At 40.3% G+C, this 21,623-nt stretch overlaps 1 protein-coding gene across 5 annotated transcripts in view; it reads left to right on the forward strand.

The window, feature by feature from the left end:
- LOC124149153 overlaps positions 1 to 21,623 on the forward strand; it is a 130,651-nt gene that overhangs the window by 62,940 nt on the left and 46,088 nt on the right. For all 5 annotated transcript variants that reach the window (XM_048391737.1, XM_048391739.1, XM_048391740.1 and 2 more), the window contains exon 2: positions 16,197 to 16,721. In XM_048391737.1, coding sequence (XP_048247694.1) covers positions 16,197 to 16,721 — 525 coding nt within the window. The remainder of the gene's footprint in view (positions 1 to 16,196; positions 16,722 to 21,623) is intronic.

The raw sequence follows: 21,623 nt of genomic DNA on the forward strand, positions 1-21,623 counted from the left end.
CCTTGACCAAGCGGAATGCTGCGGATGATTCATCATAATGCCACAGTGGTTGAATGGCCTGTAGGATCCATGTACGGACATAGGTGATGGCCTGTAGGATCCATGTACGGACATAGGTGATGGCCTGTAGGATCCACATATAGACATGATAGCCTGTAGGATCCATGTACAGACAATGGTGATGGCCTGTAGGATCCATGTACAGACATAGGTGATGGCCTGTAGGATCCATGTACGGACATAGGTGATGGCCTGTAGGATCCATGTACGGACATAGGTGATGGCCTGTAGGATCCATGTACAGACATAGGTGATGGCCTGTAGGATCCATGTACAGACAATGGTGATGGCCTGTAGGATCCATGTACGGACATAGGTGATGGCCTGTAGGATCCATGTACAGACAATGGTGATGGCCTGTAGGATCCATGTACAGACAATGGTGATGGCCTGTAGGATATATGTACAGACAATGGTGATGGCCTGTAGGATCCATGTACAGACATAGGTGATGGCCTGTAGGATCCATGTACAGACAATGGTGATGGCCTGTAGGATCCATGTACAGACAATGGTGATGGCCTGTAGGATCCATGTACAGACATAGGTGATGGCCTGTAGGATCCATGTACGGACAAAGGTGATGGCCTGTAGGATCCATGTACGGGCATAAGTGATGGCCTGTAGGATCCATGTACAGACATAGGTGATGGCCTGTAGGATCCATGTACAGACATAGGTGATGGTCTGTAGGATCCATGTACAGACATAGGTGATGGCCTGTAGGATCCATGTACGGGCATAAGTGATTGCCTGTAGGATCTGTGTGTCACCTACTAATCTGGATGTGGTGATTCAGAACCAGGCAGGGGATGTTCCTGGCTGTGAAGGGATGTACGTAGCGGTGGCATGTTCAACTGTTCTATGTAAGGCCAACGAACTGACACAAGCCTGGCCCACCTGTCATAACACCTGGCAGGCTACACAATGCTAGAACCAGATAGGTTTATAGAAATGGACAGTGGCATTAATCAATAAGCACATTCTGTGTTCAGTAGAGACAGGATATATTACAAACACCTACGCCATCACAAGCATGTGTCTACATCAGGGAGACTGCAGTTCCACAACAGGGCTACAGTAGAAGCAGGCTCTTCCTCTCTTCCACATCCCTAAATTTGGGGTTCCCATCTTTGAGTGTCTAACTGTCTAGAGAGTAAGTTCAATTTGGGGCCTTTAGATAATATTTCAGCAATATCATGGTGGCAATACCTGAAATGGGCTTCACACTTTGTACCCTTTGTAACCATGTACCATGGAATCAAACCCAGCCTTTGGTGTGTCATGAGCGAACGCTTAACCTCGACCACCACCACCCCAGGCCTCTTTGAAACGGACTCTGATATGACATTACATGAGGAATATTAGTTGACAGATAAATCTGTCAAAAATAGATTGTATCAAGTTTGTGTGTAGATTCTATCTGAATCCATTTTGACGAAACAGATTCAATATCATCTCTTAGTGAATTGGTGGGTGCTTCCAACTGTAACTAAGAGATAATCGGCTTCAAGCTCTGTATCGATAGGGAATTAAACCCTAGTGTTGGATAAGTGTCAATTTAAACCTCCATCTAGCTCTGCTCCTTATTACTGCTTATCACCAGGGAGGGGGTAATTATTTTATGAATATATAATAACCCCCCTGCTGGTGTCCTGTACACAGCCGTGTTGTTTTGACCCCAACTCTGTTGAGTCAGTGAGAGGAACGTCACACCCTGTGTGTTGACTTGGAGAATGCGCCTGTATTCATGGTCACATCTCAGGCCTGTCTCTATCTGTAATGAGATGTAATAGGTTGTGAGGGGAATAGAACATAGACAAGGCTATTAGAGGTTGTTGACTTAAGCAGTAATCTTAATGGGTCTAATTAATGGTTAAGACATCAAAAGCATGACATCAAAAGAAATTACTGACTTGAGCTCGCCATTTGGAGAATATTATTCCGTGTAATTTTATGATTACATGATGTCCGTAAGTCAAAATGAGCTTAGAGTTAAATGGGCCAAAATGCACTTTGGCCCATTTTGCTTAATTATTATTGCATAAGTAACATCTATTAGTTCTTGTCTACCTGTAGAAAAAATATTGTATGTTTTCATTGATGCGTTTTTGAAATATAGCTACTTAAAATTCTATAAAAGGGCCAAAGTCAAGTTCCAAAAGGGCCAAAGTCACTTTTTCATTTTGGCCCTTTTAGCTCTCATTTCCGTGTGTGGTTGACACTGGTTGTCTGAGAGAAATTTTGAAAGTTAGGACACCTTATTATTGTATTTCAAACTATTTCAACAAAGTTGGGATTAGTTTAAATCATTTAAAAGTACTTCAGTAGTATGTGTTTGTACTTAAAGTAGTAGTTTATCAATTATCAATCCCTGCGGGTCAAAAAGGGCCAAAATATAGACATTGGCCCTTTCCACACTTACACAAATTAAAAACATAAGTTTATTACCTTTTTTGAATGTTTTTTTATAACAACGTTTATATCTCTGCTGTCAGAATGCGTTAATGTCCAGGAATTCATCGGTAAAAAAAGTTCATTAACATACACAATATTATGTGTTTTCATCACTTTTCTCAAGACAGATTCCACATGACATTGACCCTTATGGCTCAAAGCTCTATACAGATTTGAAACTCGAGATCTCCCTATACTTCTTTTTATGCAGTAAATAATTATATATGGGTGCATGTGTTAACTACAAATTGATTTCCACTTGTCCTTCGCTATATCTGGCACTACAAACTGGTGGAACCGATTTTGCTTAGTATTTATTGTTACAAAATACGTAAAATAAGTAAAAAAACTACTTGCCTCACTAAAATTGTCATTTCTTCATCCCTAGGATGAACCTGTGATGTTTTCCATACATCAGTATGTATTGCAATCATTTAATTGTTATTGTATTTAAATTATCATAATACATCATAACATGACTGCCTCCATGGTCTAGTGGTAGAGCGTCTGCGCCGAGAGCGAAAAAGTCGGGTTTTTTGTCCCTGGGTGCATCATACAAAAAGATGTTTAAAGATGGTACTTGTTGTTACCCAGTCTGGCACTCGGCATTAAAGGAATAAATCAAGGACTGGTAGGCTCGGAGTCGGCTTTCTATGTCTGAGTGGGATATCCATGTTAAACTGCGGCATGGTATCTCAGTGGGCTAGCACTAAATCTGTCATCAGCTTGGACTAGTACAAGCAGCCACACACATGCAAACCCATTGCTACTTAGAAATAATCTTTAACGAGATGTTAAACCCCATCTTACCTCACCTGGAAGAAGGTAAAACACGGGATGATTCAGAAAGAAAATTATCACTAGACACCAAAACATACCAGGAGGCCAAATCTCATCTTATCTTATCAGAAGGAATTCCTGCCAGGCATTATGTGTAGCAAATTCTGGGATTATGTTGTAATCAGCTCATGTAACATGGTGTTAAAGTCATTAGCGCTGTATAATGCCACTGTCACTTACACAGACAAGCTACAATGCAGCCATTGTTAGCCAGCCTTCCTTGACCACCAGATGGCGTTGTCCAGTGATTATTATGTCATTCTGTCCAGGCCTGCAATGAAAAGGGTTATGAATACAGCTATCCTGTCTCCCAGACCCTAGAGAAAAAAATTAAAAAAGGAGTCTAGCATGATTTGGCAAGTCTAGATTGTTCTGAACTTAAGGACTGCTCTCACCAGGGCTCCATTTGGATTTTATTATTTTATTTTGTAGATATAGTTTTTTAAATAAGATAACTTTGTTTCTGGGACTACAGAATGCAGACAGCAGTTCCCTTCTGCTGAATGCCTAGACTAGCACTTAGTCTCTGAAAATATATAGTTTTTACAGAAACAAACAACTCCATTTAAATTGAAAAAAAGTCCCAATGAGATGGGCGATTCAGAAATCTAGACTTGCTTCATTTAGGGCTGTAGTATTGCAGTAAGGGCTGGGCGGAAGGGAAAATAATATGGTTCAGGGACTTAGAGACAGTCAATATAGGATCTCAGCTACCTGTTCTAACAATAGGCATGTTATTTTGGTTACCAAATATTCTCATTACGGAGAGACTTTGATGGGAGTGTTGTTTTTTGATGGGAGTGTTGTCGATGTTCCAGTTTTAGATGCAGACGGACATGTTGAAAGAAGTAGATTTATTATGTTGTTCTCGGTTGGCGTTAATATCAGTGAGGATGGCATTTGTGGCGACAAAGTTGATGGCCTTGTGACAGGCTGTGTTCTGTGAAATGGCTTCTGAAGAATGATGAAACGTTGGTGTTGCTCCTGGTTACTGCATGATCGTGTGTCTGTGAATGAGATTATTTTTTCCACAGGTTGACATTCTATGGTGAAAAGATGATGAAAGAAAACCTTAGAAGTATAGTAGCATCCGACTTCATTAAGAAGGCTTTTCAGGGCTGTGTGGTTTGAAAATGTCATGGAAGATACCTGCGAGCATTGCATGTTGTTCAGTACTTACTGACTAGCTGGTTTTGTCACATGTGTGGGAAGTGAATCTCTTCAGGGTTTCCCATCACAGCCATCATGGCATCAAGACTGCTGAGAGGGTTGGAAACTAATCTTGCTTTTTGGGGTTAAGGGGGCTGTGTGGTGGCCCAGTGGTTTTTGCATATTGTTACTAACCTGACCAGGTTTGAGTCCACACTTTTGTACAAAACATGAAGCTTGGTTTCGGTATCAGGACACATTCAACAAAATGCTAAACATGTAAGATCTGATATTACTGAAATACTATTCAGTGTGGCGTAAAACATAACTCACTCGTCACATACTTGACCATGTTTGTTTGTGTACTAAAATAGAAAATATGAAGACCATTCATTGTGTGACTGATTCACATTGAAGGAGGTGGGACCTGTGAAGATCCGAGGCGACTAACGGGATCGGGTCAGGCTCATGAGTGGATGGATGCTCATGATGTCAATCACTGGATTGTCTGGTCCAGACTTGATTATATACAGACCGCCATCATATAGCTGCTGCTGAGTTTAACAACAAACAAACAAACAAACAAACTGAAGGAGGTGGTGGGGTGGGCCAGTGGTCTCTGTGTTAGCCCATCAAACACTTGACAAGGTTTGATTCCCAACACTGTAAAACAAATTTTAACACCTTGAACTTGCTTCAGACCCTGAAGCCAGTGCAACACCGGATCCCCGATTAATAAAACCAGGCTTGTCTTCAAGTGTGGTGGAAGGTGACAAGCCATGTCAATATGTCATTGCAAGATATCCAGGTCTTTGTTTAATGGGGAGACCCTGATAGTCCTGCTATGTTGAGTGACAGCTTGTCACGTCTATTGCCTTGTTAAGAAACTTTATTTACATACCTATATCATATATAACTGTTTGTAAATAATGCCTCCTTTTAACATATTTACAAAAAGTTACTTTTTTTTAGAATCAATCTCATATTTCCATCAACAAATGTATGTAATATTTATGAAGGAATATCGGTTTTGTGAGTAAATGTTCCATTAATTTCTGATGTATACCCCTTTTGTGTTATAATGAGGTAGGGAAATAGACATGGCTTTTTGACATGACAGGTGACGTTGATTGCGGTCTGTAATAGACATCTATTTACAATGTCAGCAAAAAAGCTTTAAGTGGTATACAGAGTAGTGTACACAAATTGAAGCGTTGAGGAGAGACAGGCTTATGTGGGGAGAGTTTTGCATTGATCCTGGTCTAATACAAGTCGTAATGATGCTTGATTATTGCATGATAACAGTCTACAAAGAAGATGAAAGGAAATCAACTCTACACAAGCTTTGCTTGATGTTGTTACAGTGGAAATGTTTTATCATGGAAGCAGTGGGGGTTAGATTGATATCTGAAAATTGTAACTGGTTGATCTTACAAATGTGGTATTCATGTACAGTTTATTTGTTGTTCGGTTTAGCTGTGCTGAAATGCAGTTAAGTCAATCCTTATCCTTACTATCTTTTTTCTACTTTAAAATGTTCATGTTGAATATTTATGTTATTGTATGTGTTATTGTATATCAGTGTCTGTCATTGGATTATTTTAAAGTGTGAATTGGCTGTCAATCCTGGTCAAACAGGGTATTAGATGGCAAAAATGAATGCTGAATATTGTGGAAGTACTTGGATATGAGGACCATCTTTCAGATTTGACGTAACAGATTGCATGTCAACACTTTAATTATGAGATTGTCATCCAAATTAAACATGAGGCAAGCATTTTAGTTTGATTGTTTATTTTAACAGTTTAAATCATGTATGTTCGTGAAATGTCAGCATGTGATTTATGTGAATTATGAATGTTTGGTAGGCATTTGGTGTATGGCTAAGGCATATTTCATCATATAAGGAAAGAGGTGATGAGAAAATTTTATTATTGCCTTATAAAGATGCTCACACTATCAGTCACTGGTTTGTCTGGTCCAGGTCCATATGTAGTGATGATTATGGTGTGGATCTCATTTCCTCACACACTGACTGTTTTCACTGTATCTTTGACAATATTCTGGCAATACCATTGGGGTGGATACCCACAATCAATATATTTTATGTTGTTTACTTTATAATCAGTTGTGCTGATAACATTTTTTTGTTCTTTTTTTATGAGAGTGTTTTTTGTCTAGGTTATGTTGATTATGTAGTTTATATTTTTTATCATATTAGAATGAATATGGGTATCGGATGTTTAGGTCGGAAGGGTCCTGAGTAGGACCTGGGTACCCACAGGACTTCTTGGACCCGTGGTTTGTCACGTTATATATTGTTAAATAACAATAACAACAGAACTTCATGGTTCACTACAAGTCGCTATGTTCACATTTCTTTCTGACTGTGCATGCATTCCTAATGACTTTGATTTGTTTGAGTAAAGATGAAGCTTCAGTCAACTCCAGGGTAGGCATGACCAGAGAGTTTATATGTGTATCTGAATAGTTTTTGCCAGGGCTGCACTAAAACAATTCCCAATTGAACATTTTGTACCCAACTCTTGAGACCTACAGTCGGTACCCGGATAGGGCCGGGTAAGATGGGGGCCGGGGAAGATGGGGGACGGGGAAGATGGGGGCCGGGTACCTGGGTAGTAAATTTGTCCCTGTTCCAGCCCTAGTGTCATCATGCTCCATTGGTGTTGATGTTGATCATTATGAAACAAAGTATTCCTGCACTTGACAAAAAAATGAAAACAGTTTATGTTCAGGTAGCAGGTTGTCATTGCAAATGATCACCTGATCTGCTAGATTATGTTTCTGTGTGTGTTTAGGCTATACAGTTACTGGGATGAAACTGTTGTTGAGTCACGGGTCGTCAGGTGGAGACAGGAGTTACCTCCCTTGACATACTGCCATTAATTACTTGCAACACAAGATCAACAGGCAATTGTTTGCTTGTGTTACTGGAACATTCGAGCCAAGGTTATCACATTAACACCTGGGATATGGCGTGTGAAGTTTGGTGTTGATTACCGCCAAGTATGATTCATTAAGTGTGACATCTATTTCTAATTTTCATCCCCTGGCCTCCGTCTTACTGGAAAACTAAATACACACCTTCATTGGGTGATTGTGAAAGCTTGTGATTTTCTGTCCTTGGGTCTTCAGTTAGGTGTTATACAGTTACAAACACTTACAATGAACGTGATTATTAATCAAATTTCTGGTGCCGATTTATGTTTTAGAATGAGTATATTTGTACATTGTCTAGTAAGTGTTGAAATTTGAAAGTAAATAGGTCCTTGCAATAACCCAAATGTTAGAAAGTAAAAGATTTAGCTTCACTTCAACTTGTATTGGGTCGGGAGGGTAGCCCAGTGGTTAAAACGTTTGCCGTAGACCCAGGTTCGATTCCCGACATGGGCACAATGTGTGAAGCCCATTTCTGGTGTCCCCCGCCGTGATATTGCTGGAATATTGCTAAAAGCGGCGTAAAACCATACTCACTCACTCACCCCCCCAGCTGTGATATTGCTGGAATATTGCTAAAAAGTGGCGTAAAACCGTTCTAACTCACTCTCTCAACATGTGTCATTGGGATTTAATTTGTCAGCTGTTCTAATTAGCTACTTAGCAGATGATCTGCTAACATTTCATTTCATTATTTAAGTCCATTATTCAAATTCATCATATATTGGTGCTGCTTGAATTGAGATGCAATGTCACAATGATTGCTTTTTCTTGAAAACCAGCTGTGATTCTTTGTTATATCCAAATGGTATAACTGTAACAGAAATAAATATCATGAACAATGTGTCTTGATGCATAATGTATTGATACTGTGACCCTGGTGTACAATTCCAGACACAATCGCTGCATCAGTCTCCAACCATATTATATTATCTCCACTGAACGCTCTGATGGAAAACATATGAAAATCCATATTGCGCAAGAGAATAGTTCTTTTCTGACGTCTTAATATCCCCTGTGTCCAATAAAACATATCCTGTAATGTACTGTATTGGCTTCAGGATATTGTGGATGGATTTTGAGCAAACTGTGGAGCCGCAGATATCATCACTAAAAGACACCTAGTAGATGTTATGAAATAGAAAACCTTTCTGTTTGTTTTGATTGCTACATAAAAGAATTAAAACAGAATTGACGATAACAATGTTTAAAGGATGTTTGATCTGATCCAATCTAATCCCGAAGGGTAAATGTTCATTTGTCTGACAAAGGCCTTGATTCTCATGGGGCAGGATTGGCCAAATCAGAAAGAAACAAACGTCCGAGTTTCAAGAGCTTTGAAACATTCCAAGAATGTAAGGCTCCAGGTTTGAAACAGTTCTAAGTGTTTTGTTTAACCTTATTTATTTTTGGAAGTTTCAAAAGACACAAATGGGAGAGAGAGGTCTTAAGCAGGTTCGAGATATGTCTACTTTGAAAGGAGTATCCTTCACAGCATATATATTTATATCTTTTATCCTTAAAAACTGAAGACAAGCGTTTCATTGTTTTGACATAGTTTCTTAGACTCCTGTAGGAATAGAGCCTGGGTGGCTCACCAGCGTTTTCATTCTACAGTTTGGTGTCCCCAGTCTTCGAAATTCATGCTGGTCTGCTGGCCAGAGACTACTAGTTTGTGCTAGGGGCATTCAAAAACCCAAAGATGGTAGTCCTTAATGACGTGTAACATTCGAGGGTTGAAATTCATTACCAGTTCCCTATTCTTTGATTTTGCTACGATTTGAAAACAAGCAACAATGTAGGACAGGAACAGGATATGAGTATTTCATGCCTGTTGTCACTGTCATTATTTTGTTTATTTCTGTATGTCGGTCTAGCTGTTTCTAGTGACTAGTTTGTTCTAGTCTTCTGGTCTACTTTTGAAAAAGAATCACATACATAATTAGGATTGTGTTAGTTATGCACATTGTATAACAATGCAAAGTCCAAAACTGTTGATTTTGTGTGTGTATTAAACACAATCCAGTTTGCCTACGAGTTAAGTTACTTTATGAATCGGTTACCATAAGATGAAATACAAAAAAAACATACAACTTTATGGATAACAACAACTGGTTTCTTGCATAAGAGACGTTTCGATGTAGATTCATACTAATAATAAGCCGTTTCTACATTGAAACATCGCTATATGCAATGAACCAGAAAGTTGTATGTTTTCTTATTTGCTCACCAACTTCTAGTCTGCGAATCAATCTGTTAGATATGATATCATCCTTACTATGTTATGATTTCAGTTCAGTTCCTAACAGCAAATCAATTTAAGAATTCTCTTTTTGTGTTTTCAATCCCGCAGGGTAAATTGTTCTTTGCAGTGTTAACAGAGATAGATTTAATCAGTCATTAGGCCATCAGCATCAAGAATGCTGGTGTTATCACAGATAGATCTAATCAGTCATTAGGCAATCCGCATCAAAGATGCTGGTGTTATGACAACAGATGAAATCCAATTTTCTTATACGAACAAAGCCAAAGAGAATTGCCTCATGGGATTTTTATGAGCGGAAACATGTTGTTTGGATTTTGAAACAAGATGCATTTGTTCTGACTCTTTGAAGATTTTATTGCTAGTGGTTTCAAAGCAATTACAGTTAGATCAAGAGCACGTCTAGCAACTTCAGTTTGTTTGCCAGAAGTTAGCTTTCATCCAAGGTCAAGACAAACATGGCTGTTTTGTTATGCAACTGCTCCGAAACTATTTCAAGTGGTTGCTTCTGTGAATAACCTCTAATGAACTAACTCAATTATATGCATTTGTGATTTGGATAATTCCAGCCTGTCTTCATGCTAAGTTGCTGTTGGTTAAGGGCCCATGTGCACAAAGTGACCTTAGCACTAATGAGTGGCTATGGCTATTGTAAGCCAGGTTTATGCCTGAGTGAGGGAATAGAGCAACTGTTGTTTAATGTAAGTCGCAATGTTCAAGATATTTTACAGGGTCCTGTGAGTAATTGAGTCTGGGTCAGACAAACCAGTGGTTGATATTATGAGCAACATCTCGCGCCATTGGAGTATGATGACACATAATCAATGAGTCCAGAAACTTGTGAAAATCTGCCTGGACTACTTATTTTCTTTAAAAATCCAGCTGGATATGACATGTCGACTAGTTATGTTTAATTGGTGGTATCTCGTCTTTGCCATAGAGCTGAGAGGAGAGGTGAAATATGATTTGATGTGATGTTCAAGATTATTGCACTTATCTTGCGACATGCATGCATGTATATGTGTGTGTCTGCTTGTGCTTGTAGCCCACTGAGAAACCATGCCACATTTAAACATGGATACCCCACAAAGATACAGTATACTGACACTGAGCTGACCAGTCATTGTTTTATTCTCTTAATAACAAGCACCAGGCAAGGTAACAACAAGTACCATCTTTTAACCTGTTTTGGTATCACTCAGCCGGGGATCCACTGAGGCCTCTGGGCTAACGCCCCAGCCACTACAGTCAGTTTCAGTCCATAGAGCTAAGACCTCTTTGTGCATATTGGCCTTGAACTATTGCTGTTGAAGCTACGGAATTGATAACTTTTCCTCTTGGAAGTCTTGGATATGAGTTATTAAGGGAATAAGTTATTCAACGGCTAAGAGTTTGTTCGTAACTGTGCCTCCGTTAAGTTGTTTAAATATTTGTGATAAGGCAGTGATGTGTAAGTGACAAAGTAGTCATGTTTGTTAAGGGCCAAGAATTAGCTCCTGTGGGTTATGAAGGTAATCAAGTTTGCTGAGATAGGACGCTGTAATAGAACATTGACTGAAGGGTTATTCAATTTGCTACTGACATTATCTCTCACAGAATCGAGTGCGCTGGATGGAATGTTTAAGATATTCGGTGCCTGGAAACGTTCACCTTCTGAAGCTCACTGCAAGAGTTACCAGGGATGTGACAGTCACATAGTGGAGGAATCGGTGATCAGAATGGGTTAGGGGATAAAGGAATGGATGACTGTTCGTTGTATTGATAGAAATTGTTGGCCTGCTCTTGTCTTTGAGGTTTGGTTGTAGATTTTCTGATTGTGTATGGTTGGACAGAAATTTCACTTTCGGAAACTCATTTCGGGCGTAGTTATGAGGGTTATTCAATTATCTTCTGACATTAACTGCCTCAGAAGTGAGTGTGTTGGACAGAATGTTTTAAGATATTGGACTTTGAGAACTTTCACCTTCTGAGGCACAAGGCAAGAGTAGTTTTAAGAAGATAACTTTCTCCCACTGGACATGGAACACCATGTTTGAGATGATGGTCAACAGTTCAGATGCATGAACTAACTGAAGCCAGGCTCAGCCCTCACATTAGGACAAGGTACTGGAGTCTTGATGGCCTTGTTCACAGCTTACCATCTGGCTTCGAGTTGTCTGCTATGTCCTAGATTGGTGGTCAGTTAGCCAGCTGACCCATCACGGCTCAGTGTTACCTGTCTCCCCTGTCACTCCGAGTTACCTGGTAATTAGTGGTCGTAGGCTTCACAAGATTTGTGGCTTGTCCAACAGGTGTTAGGCAGTGCTCGGCTGGGGAAGGAATGATGAGTGAGCAGTTTCTGCTTGAGGCGCAGGCTCAGTGTGTTAATGTACTTGGCATATTTATTTTGGTTTAACTAAGAATTAGATGAGTTGGCTTTCTTAGAGGTGGTGGTTGTAGTGGTGGTTGTAGATACTAGGGGCAACGGGGCCAGTGAAGGGCTATCTGTGTCCATGTGTGTTCTGAACAGTAGGGATTCAAAACTTAAAGGGGCAATGGGGCCAGTGAAGGGCTATCTGTGTCCATGTTAGTACTGTACAGTAGGGATCCCAGACTAGGGGCAATGGGGCCAGTGAAGGGCTATCTGTGTCCATGTTAGTACTGTACAATAGGGATCCCAGACTAGAAGGGGTCCCCAGCAACCTCTGCTTGTCATCAGAGGCCACTAAATAGATGGATGGTCAGGCTCTGTAACTTGTTGGTTGTGAGTCCTCGTCCACCCTGCAGGATGTTACACTTCATATTTAAACTAAGTAACTGGTTGTCTAGTTCAAACTCAATTATTTCCAGGCCAACTTAAATAATAATGATGATAATAAACACCAGCCTGATCGTGCCAGAATCACCCAAACTTTCTTTGCTGCTTTTTTTATTTTAATCTGTAGATTACATAAAGCTGTCTACATATAACTGAAATATTATGTGATGCTAAACAACAAATAAAACAAATATATGATTTATTCACTTCCAATTGAAAAAGTTCTGACACATTTGTTAAGGGCGTTCGTGTATACCATATATTTTTTTGTAATTTACATAGAGTACAGGCAGTGAATGCTGTTCTTGGTTTCTCGGGGCTGTTGGTTTATGATTTGCCTACTTCCTGAATGAAACAAGCTATAATGTCCTCCACAGACCCATCTCGATGATGAGTTGTCCAATCAGAACACATTTGTAGCTCACCTGGCCTGGTTTCACAAGGCAATGCTAACACCATGACTGTTGTAAGTTCCATACAATAATTGCAGTGCCAAGATTGCTTGGGCCAAGGTGAGTATCGTCTATTTTAAGCAAATAGTTGCAAGAGTTTTTAGATGATGATCATCAAATGAAAATCTTAAGTTGTTTTACCTGTCTGTGAACAGGCTTGGGTTGCTTGTGGTGTATGGCTTTTTGGGATACATTTTTCACATGTTTGGCACATGATTTGTTTAGAAATCCTTGCATACATGTTCAAAGCAACTTTAGGTTCCTAGATTGACCTTGGATTCTTGCTGAGTTTCCTTGATTATCTTCAAGTCAAATCTTTCTTGCCATGATTTGTAAAAGATTACTATGTGGTCTTCTCAGGATTTTTTGGCCGAAAGGACAGATTCAATCAAGCACTAGTAGCAATCATCATAAATATTTGGAATCTTGCTTTGATCTCGAAGGTTACAGTGACCATTATTGGAGGGAGGTAGTTTGATCCACTGGATAAAAAGTGGCCTCTCATGGCGACTGTGAAGAGTAACGACTCTAAGTCACGTTAGCATTAAATATGCACAAGATTCGCCATTTTCATGCCTAGCTCATTCAAATTTCATTGATATTCATTAGCATCCCTTGAAGAGAGGCTCATTAAGACACAACTGGCCCAAAGGTATCGTTTCAAAGAGAGCTGACTAAGACCATACTGTTAGTATGACAACTTATTCAGATACTGTTTGTATTGGGCAGGCTGGGATGAAAAACATATATTTACAAGTCCACGTGTGAATCCTTAAAGACCCCATCTTTGTAAACAGAAGGGTTGACCATGTTCAAACAGCCGTTTTGTTTTGTTGACATGAAATACACGTCCTAAAATGGGGCCAGAAATGGATAGAATGCTGTATAAATTTGGTTTAGCTTTAGGCTGTAGGAAAAGTAGTTGTAGCCATGTAGTATCTTGTAGATAGAAACTTATTACATAAATAACAAGCAATTTTGGTCAACGAATGTTTTTCATCTCAATGGGAAGGTGTAAATTTCTTGATCTTATGTCATGTTCGTGTTAGGTAAAAGTTAGGTTATCGCTCAGACGACGTAACATGAAGTCGTGTAACTTGCTGCGAGAGAGTCATCATTCGACTGTTCATTTAAGCATGTTTAATCCTGGCTGCAAACAATCGGCGAGCTGCTGACATTCGACGATCACAAAAACCTGCAAAACAGTGCAATGCGATCATACCAGTAGCTAAGTAATCGGCTTCTGATGTGGAAAAAGTTAACAAATTCAGACGACATGAACTTTTGTTGCAAAATACCTCAGCAAGGAGATATTTTGTCTGCTGATGATCTCTGCACAGTATTTAAACAACTATTTCTGTCCTTGTTTCTGAAAATATCCAGACTACAGTCTGTTTGTCAGTGTGCATGGCACAAGAGTCAGGTGGAAGATGGGTTACCCTACTGGATTAGGATGATTTCTTTAATGTGCAAGCTTTAGGGTGAGGCACTTGTCAAGTGTTAAACAAGGAGTTTAGATCTGGTGGTACAAATCAGTCGCACTCACGCCATATAAGAGGCAGACACAAGAAGAAAGCGTGTGATGGAAGTTTTCGTTTCGGGTTCAGGGTTTGGAAATGGTGGCAAGATCCTGCTGCTGTTTCTTGGTAAGAGGGTTGTGTTAAGTGATCGTTTAGGACAAGTCTTTGGTGTCTCTTGGTAAGAGTTATCAACTATGGTTTAGGCCAAAGTTTTAAAGCTTTGCCTTAGTCAGGTTTGTAGTTTTCATCTTTGGCTCTGTAAGGAAATTATCAATAGGATTTCTAGATGTGAAAACATTTATTTTCTTCTTGGTGTATGAAGTGTGTATTGTGTATTGTCTAATAGCAGCACCCTTCTTTCATGAACTACAGATATCTTGGCGTATATTCAGTCAAGTTTTGGTGTATTGCAAGTTCAACAAAATGGGTAGCCTAGTGGTTAAAGCGTTCGCTTGTCATGCTGAAGACCCCGGGTTTGATTCCCGACATGGGTACAATGTGTGAAGCCCATTTCTGGTGTCCCCCGCCGTGATATTGCTGGAATATTGCTAAAAGCGGCGTTAAACTATACTTACTCGCTCACTCAACAAGATGGTGTTGTAGATGTTTTATTCTACAGTTTAGAATTTTGAAACTATTGCTTTTTGAAAATAGATCTGCACTGATGAATGATTGGCATTTATTTTTGTGTCTTTTTAAAAAAATTCAAATTTGCCGGACTCATGGAAAAATCAATTGTTATTAGTCTCTGTTTATCTAAAAGTTAAAATGCCATGATCATGATGATAGTTGGCCATGTAATCCATATTTAGCCCTGTAGTAGAGTAGTTGCTGGCGCCAGGTTTGCCGATTCCAGACTGATTGGTATTCAACAGAGATTGGGGATTGACAGAAATTGGCTCATCGTTTATGCTGTAATATATGACTTGTCGGCTTCAGCCAATTCTATCCAGTTGATGGATAACTTTGGCTTTTTCCCTTTCCAAGTTGACATATTTTGAATTTTTGTATTAATTTCAGTTATATCCCAGGGTAGTTTATTGACCTTTGAGTAATGAATATATTCATGCTGTCAAAGCTTATTACAATGTGTTTGTATTTCCAGTGTATTTTATTTGAGGCTAAATTGTTACCTTCTAATGGAGAAGAGGTTATTTTGACATGGGAGAATCTATTCTTCACAGAACATGGAACATGAAATATTGTGTTCAGAAAGTGACATTGACTTTGAGATTATTGCACTTATATAGCAAGGTGTGTGTGTGTGTGTGTGTGTGTGTGTGTGTGTGTGTGTGTGTGTGTGTGTGTGTGTGTTTGTGTTTGTGTTGCTGCTTGTACTAGTCCAGATTTATGCTGATTTTATCGTGCTAGCCCATTGAGATATCATGCGCCATTGAACATTGATACCCACTCAGTCACAGTATATTGACTCCGAGCTGACCAGTCGACACTGAATGTCGAGTGCCAGACAGGGTAACAACAAGTACCTTCTTCAAACATCTTTTTGTATGACGCGACCAGGGATTGCACCACCGACCTTCTGCTCTCTAGGCAGATGGTTTATCCACTATTTAATGCTATGAAGGCTTTTCTGCTGCTTGGTGTACAAACCCCATTGAATCATTCACGTTTTATGTTGATTTACTGGACAAAATCCTCTTAATTCATCCCAAGTTAATTTTGCTGTTTTGTTCTTTCAGGCCAGAAGCATGGGAAACATCGCAAGGAGGGGGACGAAGAAGGGGAAGGGGAAGCATCCCTCACGGGTTCCCCCAAACGATCATCCAAAAGGGGGTCGAAGTCGTCAAGGACGCCAAGTCGAGAGTCCACGCCCCCCAACATAGAAACATTAGACAGAGAACCCAGGGCGGGACCAAAGACGAAAGATATTGTGATTGAATCAAAGACAACTGCTGAAACTGTGCCTAAATCGGCATCACCTCCGAAGAAATCGCCAACCAAAAAGTCCCCTTCTAAAGGTGGGAAGAAGAAGGCAAAGATTGCTCATGAAGAAGTGATAACAAGGTCGGAAGACAAAGGTGTAGAAAGTGGGCGTGGCAACCCGCAAACCCCGGTGAAGGATAATGGGCCTGAATTCGAACCAGTGACGCCAATGACCATGAACGACATGTCGATAACCAATCACAACCCCCAGGCCACCTCGACACCTGCCGCGCCCAACGGGGTTGTCAGCACGGGCGTCACGATCAACAGTCCACATCTTAGTGAGTACTACTCCGGCTCCTTATATATTTTGTATGTTGTATACTGTAAATCATGAAATTAATGCGCTAACTCGTGTAGCAAGACTTGTAGCCTGTACAATCTTTGTAGGCGACCAGACCTTATTTGCAATATTGCTGAGTGCGGCATTAAACAACAAACAAACAAACAGAAACAGCACAGAAACAGCACAGCACAGCACATCACAGCGCAGTGATCACATACTGATAAATGCAACTTCTGTAAACCTCCTGTCTCCCAGCCTAATGCTACTCTATTTTAATGACATCCAAGTTTACCGTTAAAAAAAGTGATTTATGATGTTTCATCACGTCAGAAAAAGATTTCATCAGTATTAGCAATCCGATTGGCATTCCCTGAATTAGAATGTGGATTTGCCTTGGTTGTGATGACACCATGAATAATGCCTGTCCAAGGGTCACCGTAATCCCTCGTTTGTACAACACCAAAAAACTGTTTAAGGAGTAAGTCAAGAAGCTGACCACACTCTATTGACCGACCACGGTCTTCATTTACAAGTTTGATGGTGTCATCTGACGCAGCAGTCCGAACCGACAGGCCCAATTTCACCTACACATGCAAGTCACATATCTCCGTACCTTGATAAGACCTTGTTATACAAAGTACACACCATTCTGCGACCTCATTGTTTGTGGAGGCCGACAAATATGCAAAAAGTCTTTCCCAGGGTGACCGAGGGTTATAAGGTTTCCCATGCAGTTCGGTTGTCGGGAAACGGACGTTCTATCAGCCATTCGACCATAAACATTTATTATTATGACAAGACACATCACCAGGGGCTTGCATTATGCTTCAAGTTGATTAACTGCCGTGTAGCCGATTAGTGTGAGGATGAAGACTGATCGCGTTGATGATACAGGTTGGGGTAAGACTGATTTATTCCCGATATTAGCTCAGATTCAGTGGGTAAGCCCCTGCAGGCTATGCCTGGGGGATGTGTTATTCGGAGAGGCTGATGTTTGATGGGTTGTAGAGGTTTAGTTTGTGATTTGTTGATAACATTATTTGATGATATCAGATGGTAAAATTTCAGGGCAGCCATGTCGATTATTGTTGAAGGTTTGTGTTGTGTGGTTTTGGCAGATTTAGAACTGTTTGATAGTTTTGTGCTTTAGGGGTAATTGGTGATCATTAGACAAGGAGGTTTTAAGAGACAGACTTAAGAGAGGCTGTAAAAATGAAATCAACTTTATGACACAACATGATTTGTTGCAAAAAAAATTAGGAGGCTGGATTCGAATTATGGCTGCTAGTCTGAGACCAATAAAATTTAGGAAGGACTAGTGACTTGTACAGGAAATATGTCTTAATACTTTGCCTTTATATTTGTAAATCTGTAGAGTCAGCAAATGTTTAGATTTGATGACCTTTGCAAATCCCATCCACCAAATGTCAGATGACAATAAACATACAGGCCAGAAGAAGTACGTTTTTGTTTTACACTCGTGCCTACCCTAATGGTTGCTCCCAGGGCAAATCAGGCTAACAGTACCCCATGGTGACGACCAAACTATGAGTGAGTGAGTGAGTAAGGTTTTCTGCCACTTTTAGCAATATTCAAGCAATATCACGGCAGGGGATTCCAGAAATGGGCTTTGCACATTGTACCCATGTGGGGAATCGTACTTAGGTTTACAGCATGACGAGCGTACACTTTAACCACTAGGCTACCTCACCGCCCCCGACTATTAGGAGGATTGGAGGTTAAAATGTGTGACCTGGTTGACAGCCTGTCACTATTGATGTGGATGTGGATTGTTGCTCGTGCTATCAACCCCTGGTTTGCTTGACCCAGATGTGATTATTTCAAGCTGCTTAACTATAGCAGGAATAGTACTGACTACAGTGAAAACATCATTTAAACACCGAGATTTACACAGAGAATGTTATGACTAATATAGACATGCTTATTTCATTTCATATTTCACCTCACCTGGTAGAAGGGGCGGTGGGGTAGCCTAGTGGTTAAAGTGTTCGCTCGTCACGCCGAATACCTGAGTTTGATTCCACGCATGGGTATAATGTGTGAATCCCATTTCTGGTGGTCCCTGCTGTGATATTGCTGGAATATTGCTAAGAGTGGCTTAAAACAATACTCACTCACCTTTTGGAATAGGGCCTGGCAGTAATTCTGTCCCAAATCGACATCTCCCTCTGTCCCAAATCGACATCTCCCTCTGTCCCAAATCGACATCTCCCTCTGTCCCAGCCTTAAATTGTGACACAGTGCGTTGTTAAAAAATGATTTTGATAGTTTTGTAAGATATATTTTGTGATAGACAGACACATTGGCCAGTTTTAAGTTTTTTCCTGCATCCGAAGTTTGCCTTAAACAATTCCAAACAAGAAACATGCTGCTCTTGGCCTTAAGGTTTTTGTCAATCAATAACATGGACAACCCTCACTGTATTTGTGTTGAAGCAGGTCCTCTGTCATGGCTATTTTCCCACACCTGGTTGACATTTACAGACAATAGCACCGAACTGTGGGTTACAAGCTTTGCCATTGATTGTAGGGATAAATCAAACTGGTAGCCATCCATGGAGGCAGTGGGTCCCCAGTCAGTGTTGGGAGCTGGTTGTGTGAGATTCCTGTGCCATGCTGGCTCTATGTGCTCATGTACTGCTGACTATTACCGGTATACTGCAATACGCTCAGATACGGATTGCAGTATTTTTGGTGTTCTGAATTTTGGGTAAATCAACATAACAACTTTCATTATTAATTGTATCGTTTAACCAAATTCATTCACAAAAGATTTTTGACTTCGAAATTGATTGACAGAGCAGTGGAAGCACAGAAGTGATTTCTCTTACTTTGTTATCTCCCCTGTATCTATGACTACAAGATGGTGGCGACTGATCATGCTCCGGGCAGTGACTTTAAAATCATAATATGTAAAAAATAGGATCTGCATGTACAATCAGTGTCAATAAGTGTGAAACAACTCTGCTCCCAATACACTGCAGTACATATTGCAATACAGATACTTGTCTTGCAATATATTGTAATAATGAGTGAGTGAGTATGGTTTTACGCAGCTTTTGGCAATATTCCAGCAATATCCCGGCAGGGGGCACCAGAAATGGGCTTCACACATTGTACCCATGTCGTGAATCAAACCCGGGTCTTCGGGGTGACGAGCGAATGCTTTAACCACTAGGCTACCCGACTGCCCCTATATTGTAATATAATTTTTTTGACAACACATAGTCCTAGTGGGAAAAGAATTTGTGTTTAACCGATAATTATTTGTTTGGTTGTTATTCCTGCTGCATGACCATGGCCTGTAAATAATTGGGCGTGTCAAGACAAACAAGTGATTGATGTTATGAGCATCATCCCGTGAAGTTGGAGTGCCATGACACACAATAAACCAAGGCACTGACCCTGACCCTCCGATCAATTTAGCAGGTCCGGACCACACACTTTTGAAAACCAAACGTGGCGTGTTGTAGGCAGTAAAAGTATCTGAGAGTGGATATTGATATTTTGGACCCCTCCCTTTTAATAATGCTGGATCTGCCCTTGCTTATATCAACTTCAGTCAAGACTCTCAGCCAGTGGGAGGGAGGTGTTGGTCACATGTTTCCCATCTGCTGACCTCAGGGCAGCCATGTCCAGTCCAGCCCAAGTCAATCATCATTAACGCACAAATTAGGACTTGACAACTACAAAAGCTGCACTTTGTTGGCAGTAATGAAGCCATATCTCATAGTAATTGTTCAATTAGTGAATAAATATCCCTCCCTGTCTGATTATAAGAAGTCGTTGATGTAAGGAAGCTTGGTGTTGTTCTTTGGTTGGTTTTATTTTGTTTGCTGGAATGGCAACAAGTTACATCCATCACCAATGATTTATATTTAAGTTGCAATAATTAGCACAACTTCTTTAGAAGAAATTTATGTATTTTTGTAATCTAGATCAACTGTACTGTGACCTCGACCTTGACTTTGACCTTGACCCTGACCCTGTGTCAGGTGTGGGCCGGGTGACAACACTCTATTTCCTAGGTCAAATATAGTCTGACCTTGACCATGACCTTGTGCTATTGATGAGGCAGGATCTTACTTGTCATCACTTAACATGGATTTCTGATGATGGTGAACTTCTTGAATTTGTCTTTGTATTGTATGAACACTCTTAATTTACTGGTGCCAAATATCAGAAGATGAATGCTTCTTTAGATATACTTATAGAAGGTCTTGCAGTAGGTGAGGCAGTTAGGTAGCCCAGTGGATAAGGCGTTTCCTCCTCTGTGATACGTCAGGAGTATTGGTAAAAGCAGTACAATACCTAACCCTCTCACTCATTCACTCAAGCAATAAGACCGTCTCCATGGTCTAGTGGATGGAACATCTGCCCAGATTGGTGGTTAAATCCCTGGCTGCATCATACCCAAAGGAAGAAGATGGAACTTGATGTTACCCTGCCTGCCTGGGATAAAACAAGGACTGGTCGGCTCGGAGTCAGTATACTGTGTCTGAGTGGGGTATACATGTTAAACTGTGGCATGGTATCTCAGTAGGCTAGTACTATTAAATTGTCATTAGTCTGGGCTAGTACAAGCAGCCACACACACATGCACGCACATACACACTTGTATGCACGTCGCTATATAAGTGCAATAATCTTCAACGCAACATTAAATCCCATTTCACCTTACCTCAAGCAACAAGTCAAAAATTTTGATGTATGAGAAGCCATTGATTAAGAACATTTCTATGCCCTGGCTGACTTGTGCTCTTTCATTGAATGCATAAGTGTTTAGTCTGACAATGATCACCGTATGTTAATGACACAGCCTTTGCGCTGTGAATGGCAAGCATATGGGATTTACTGAATGAAGAAATTTGATATGT

The sequence above is a fragment of the Haliotis rufescens genome, unplaced genomic scaffold (genome assembly GCF_023055435.1).
Source record: "Haliotis rufescens isolate VD_foot unplaced genomic scaffold, xgHalRufe1.0.p SCAF_96, whole genome shotgun sequence".
Taxonomy (NCBI): Eukaryota; Metazoa; Mollusca; class Gastropoda; order Lepetellida; family Haliotidae; genus Haliotis; species Haliotis rufescens.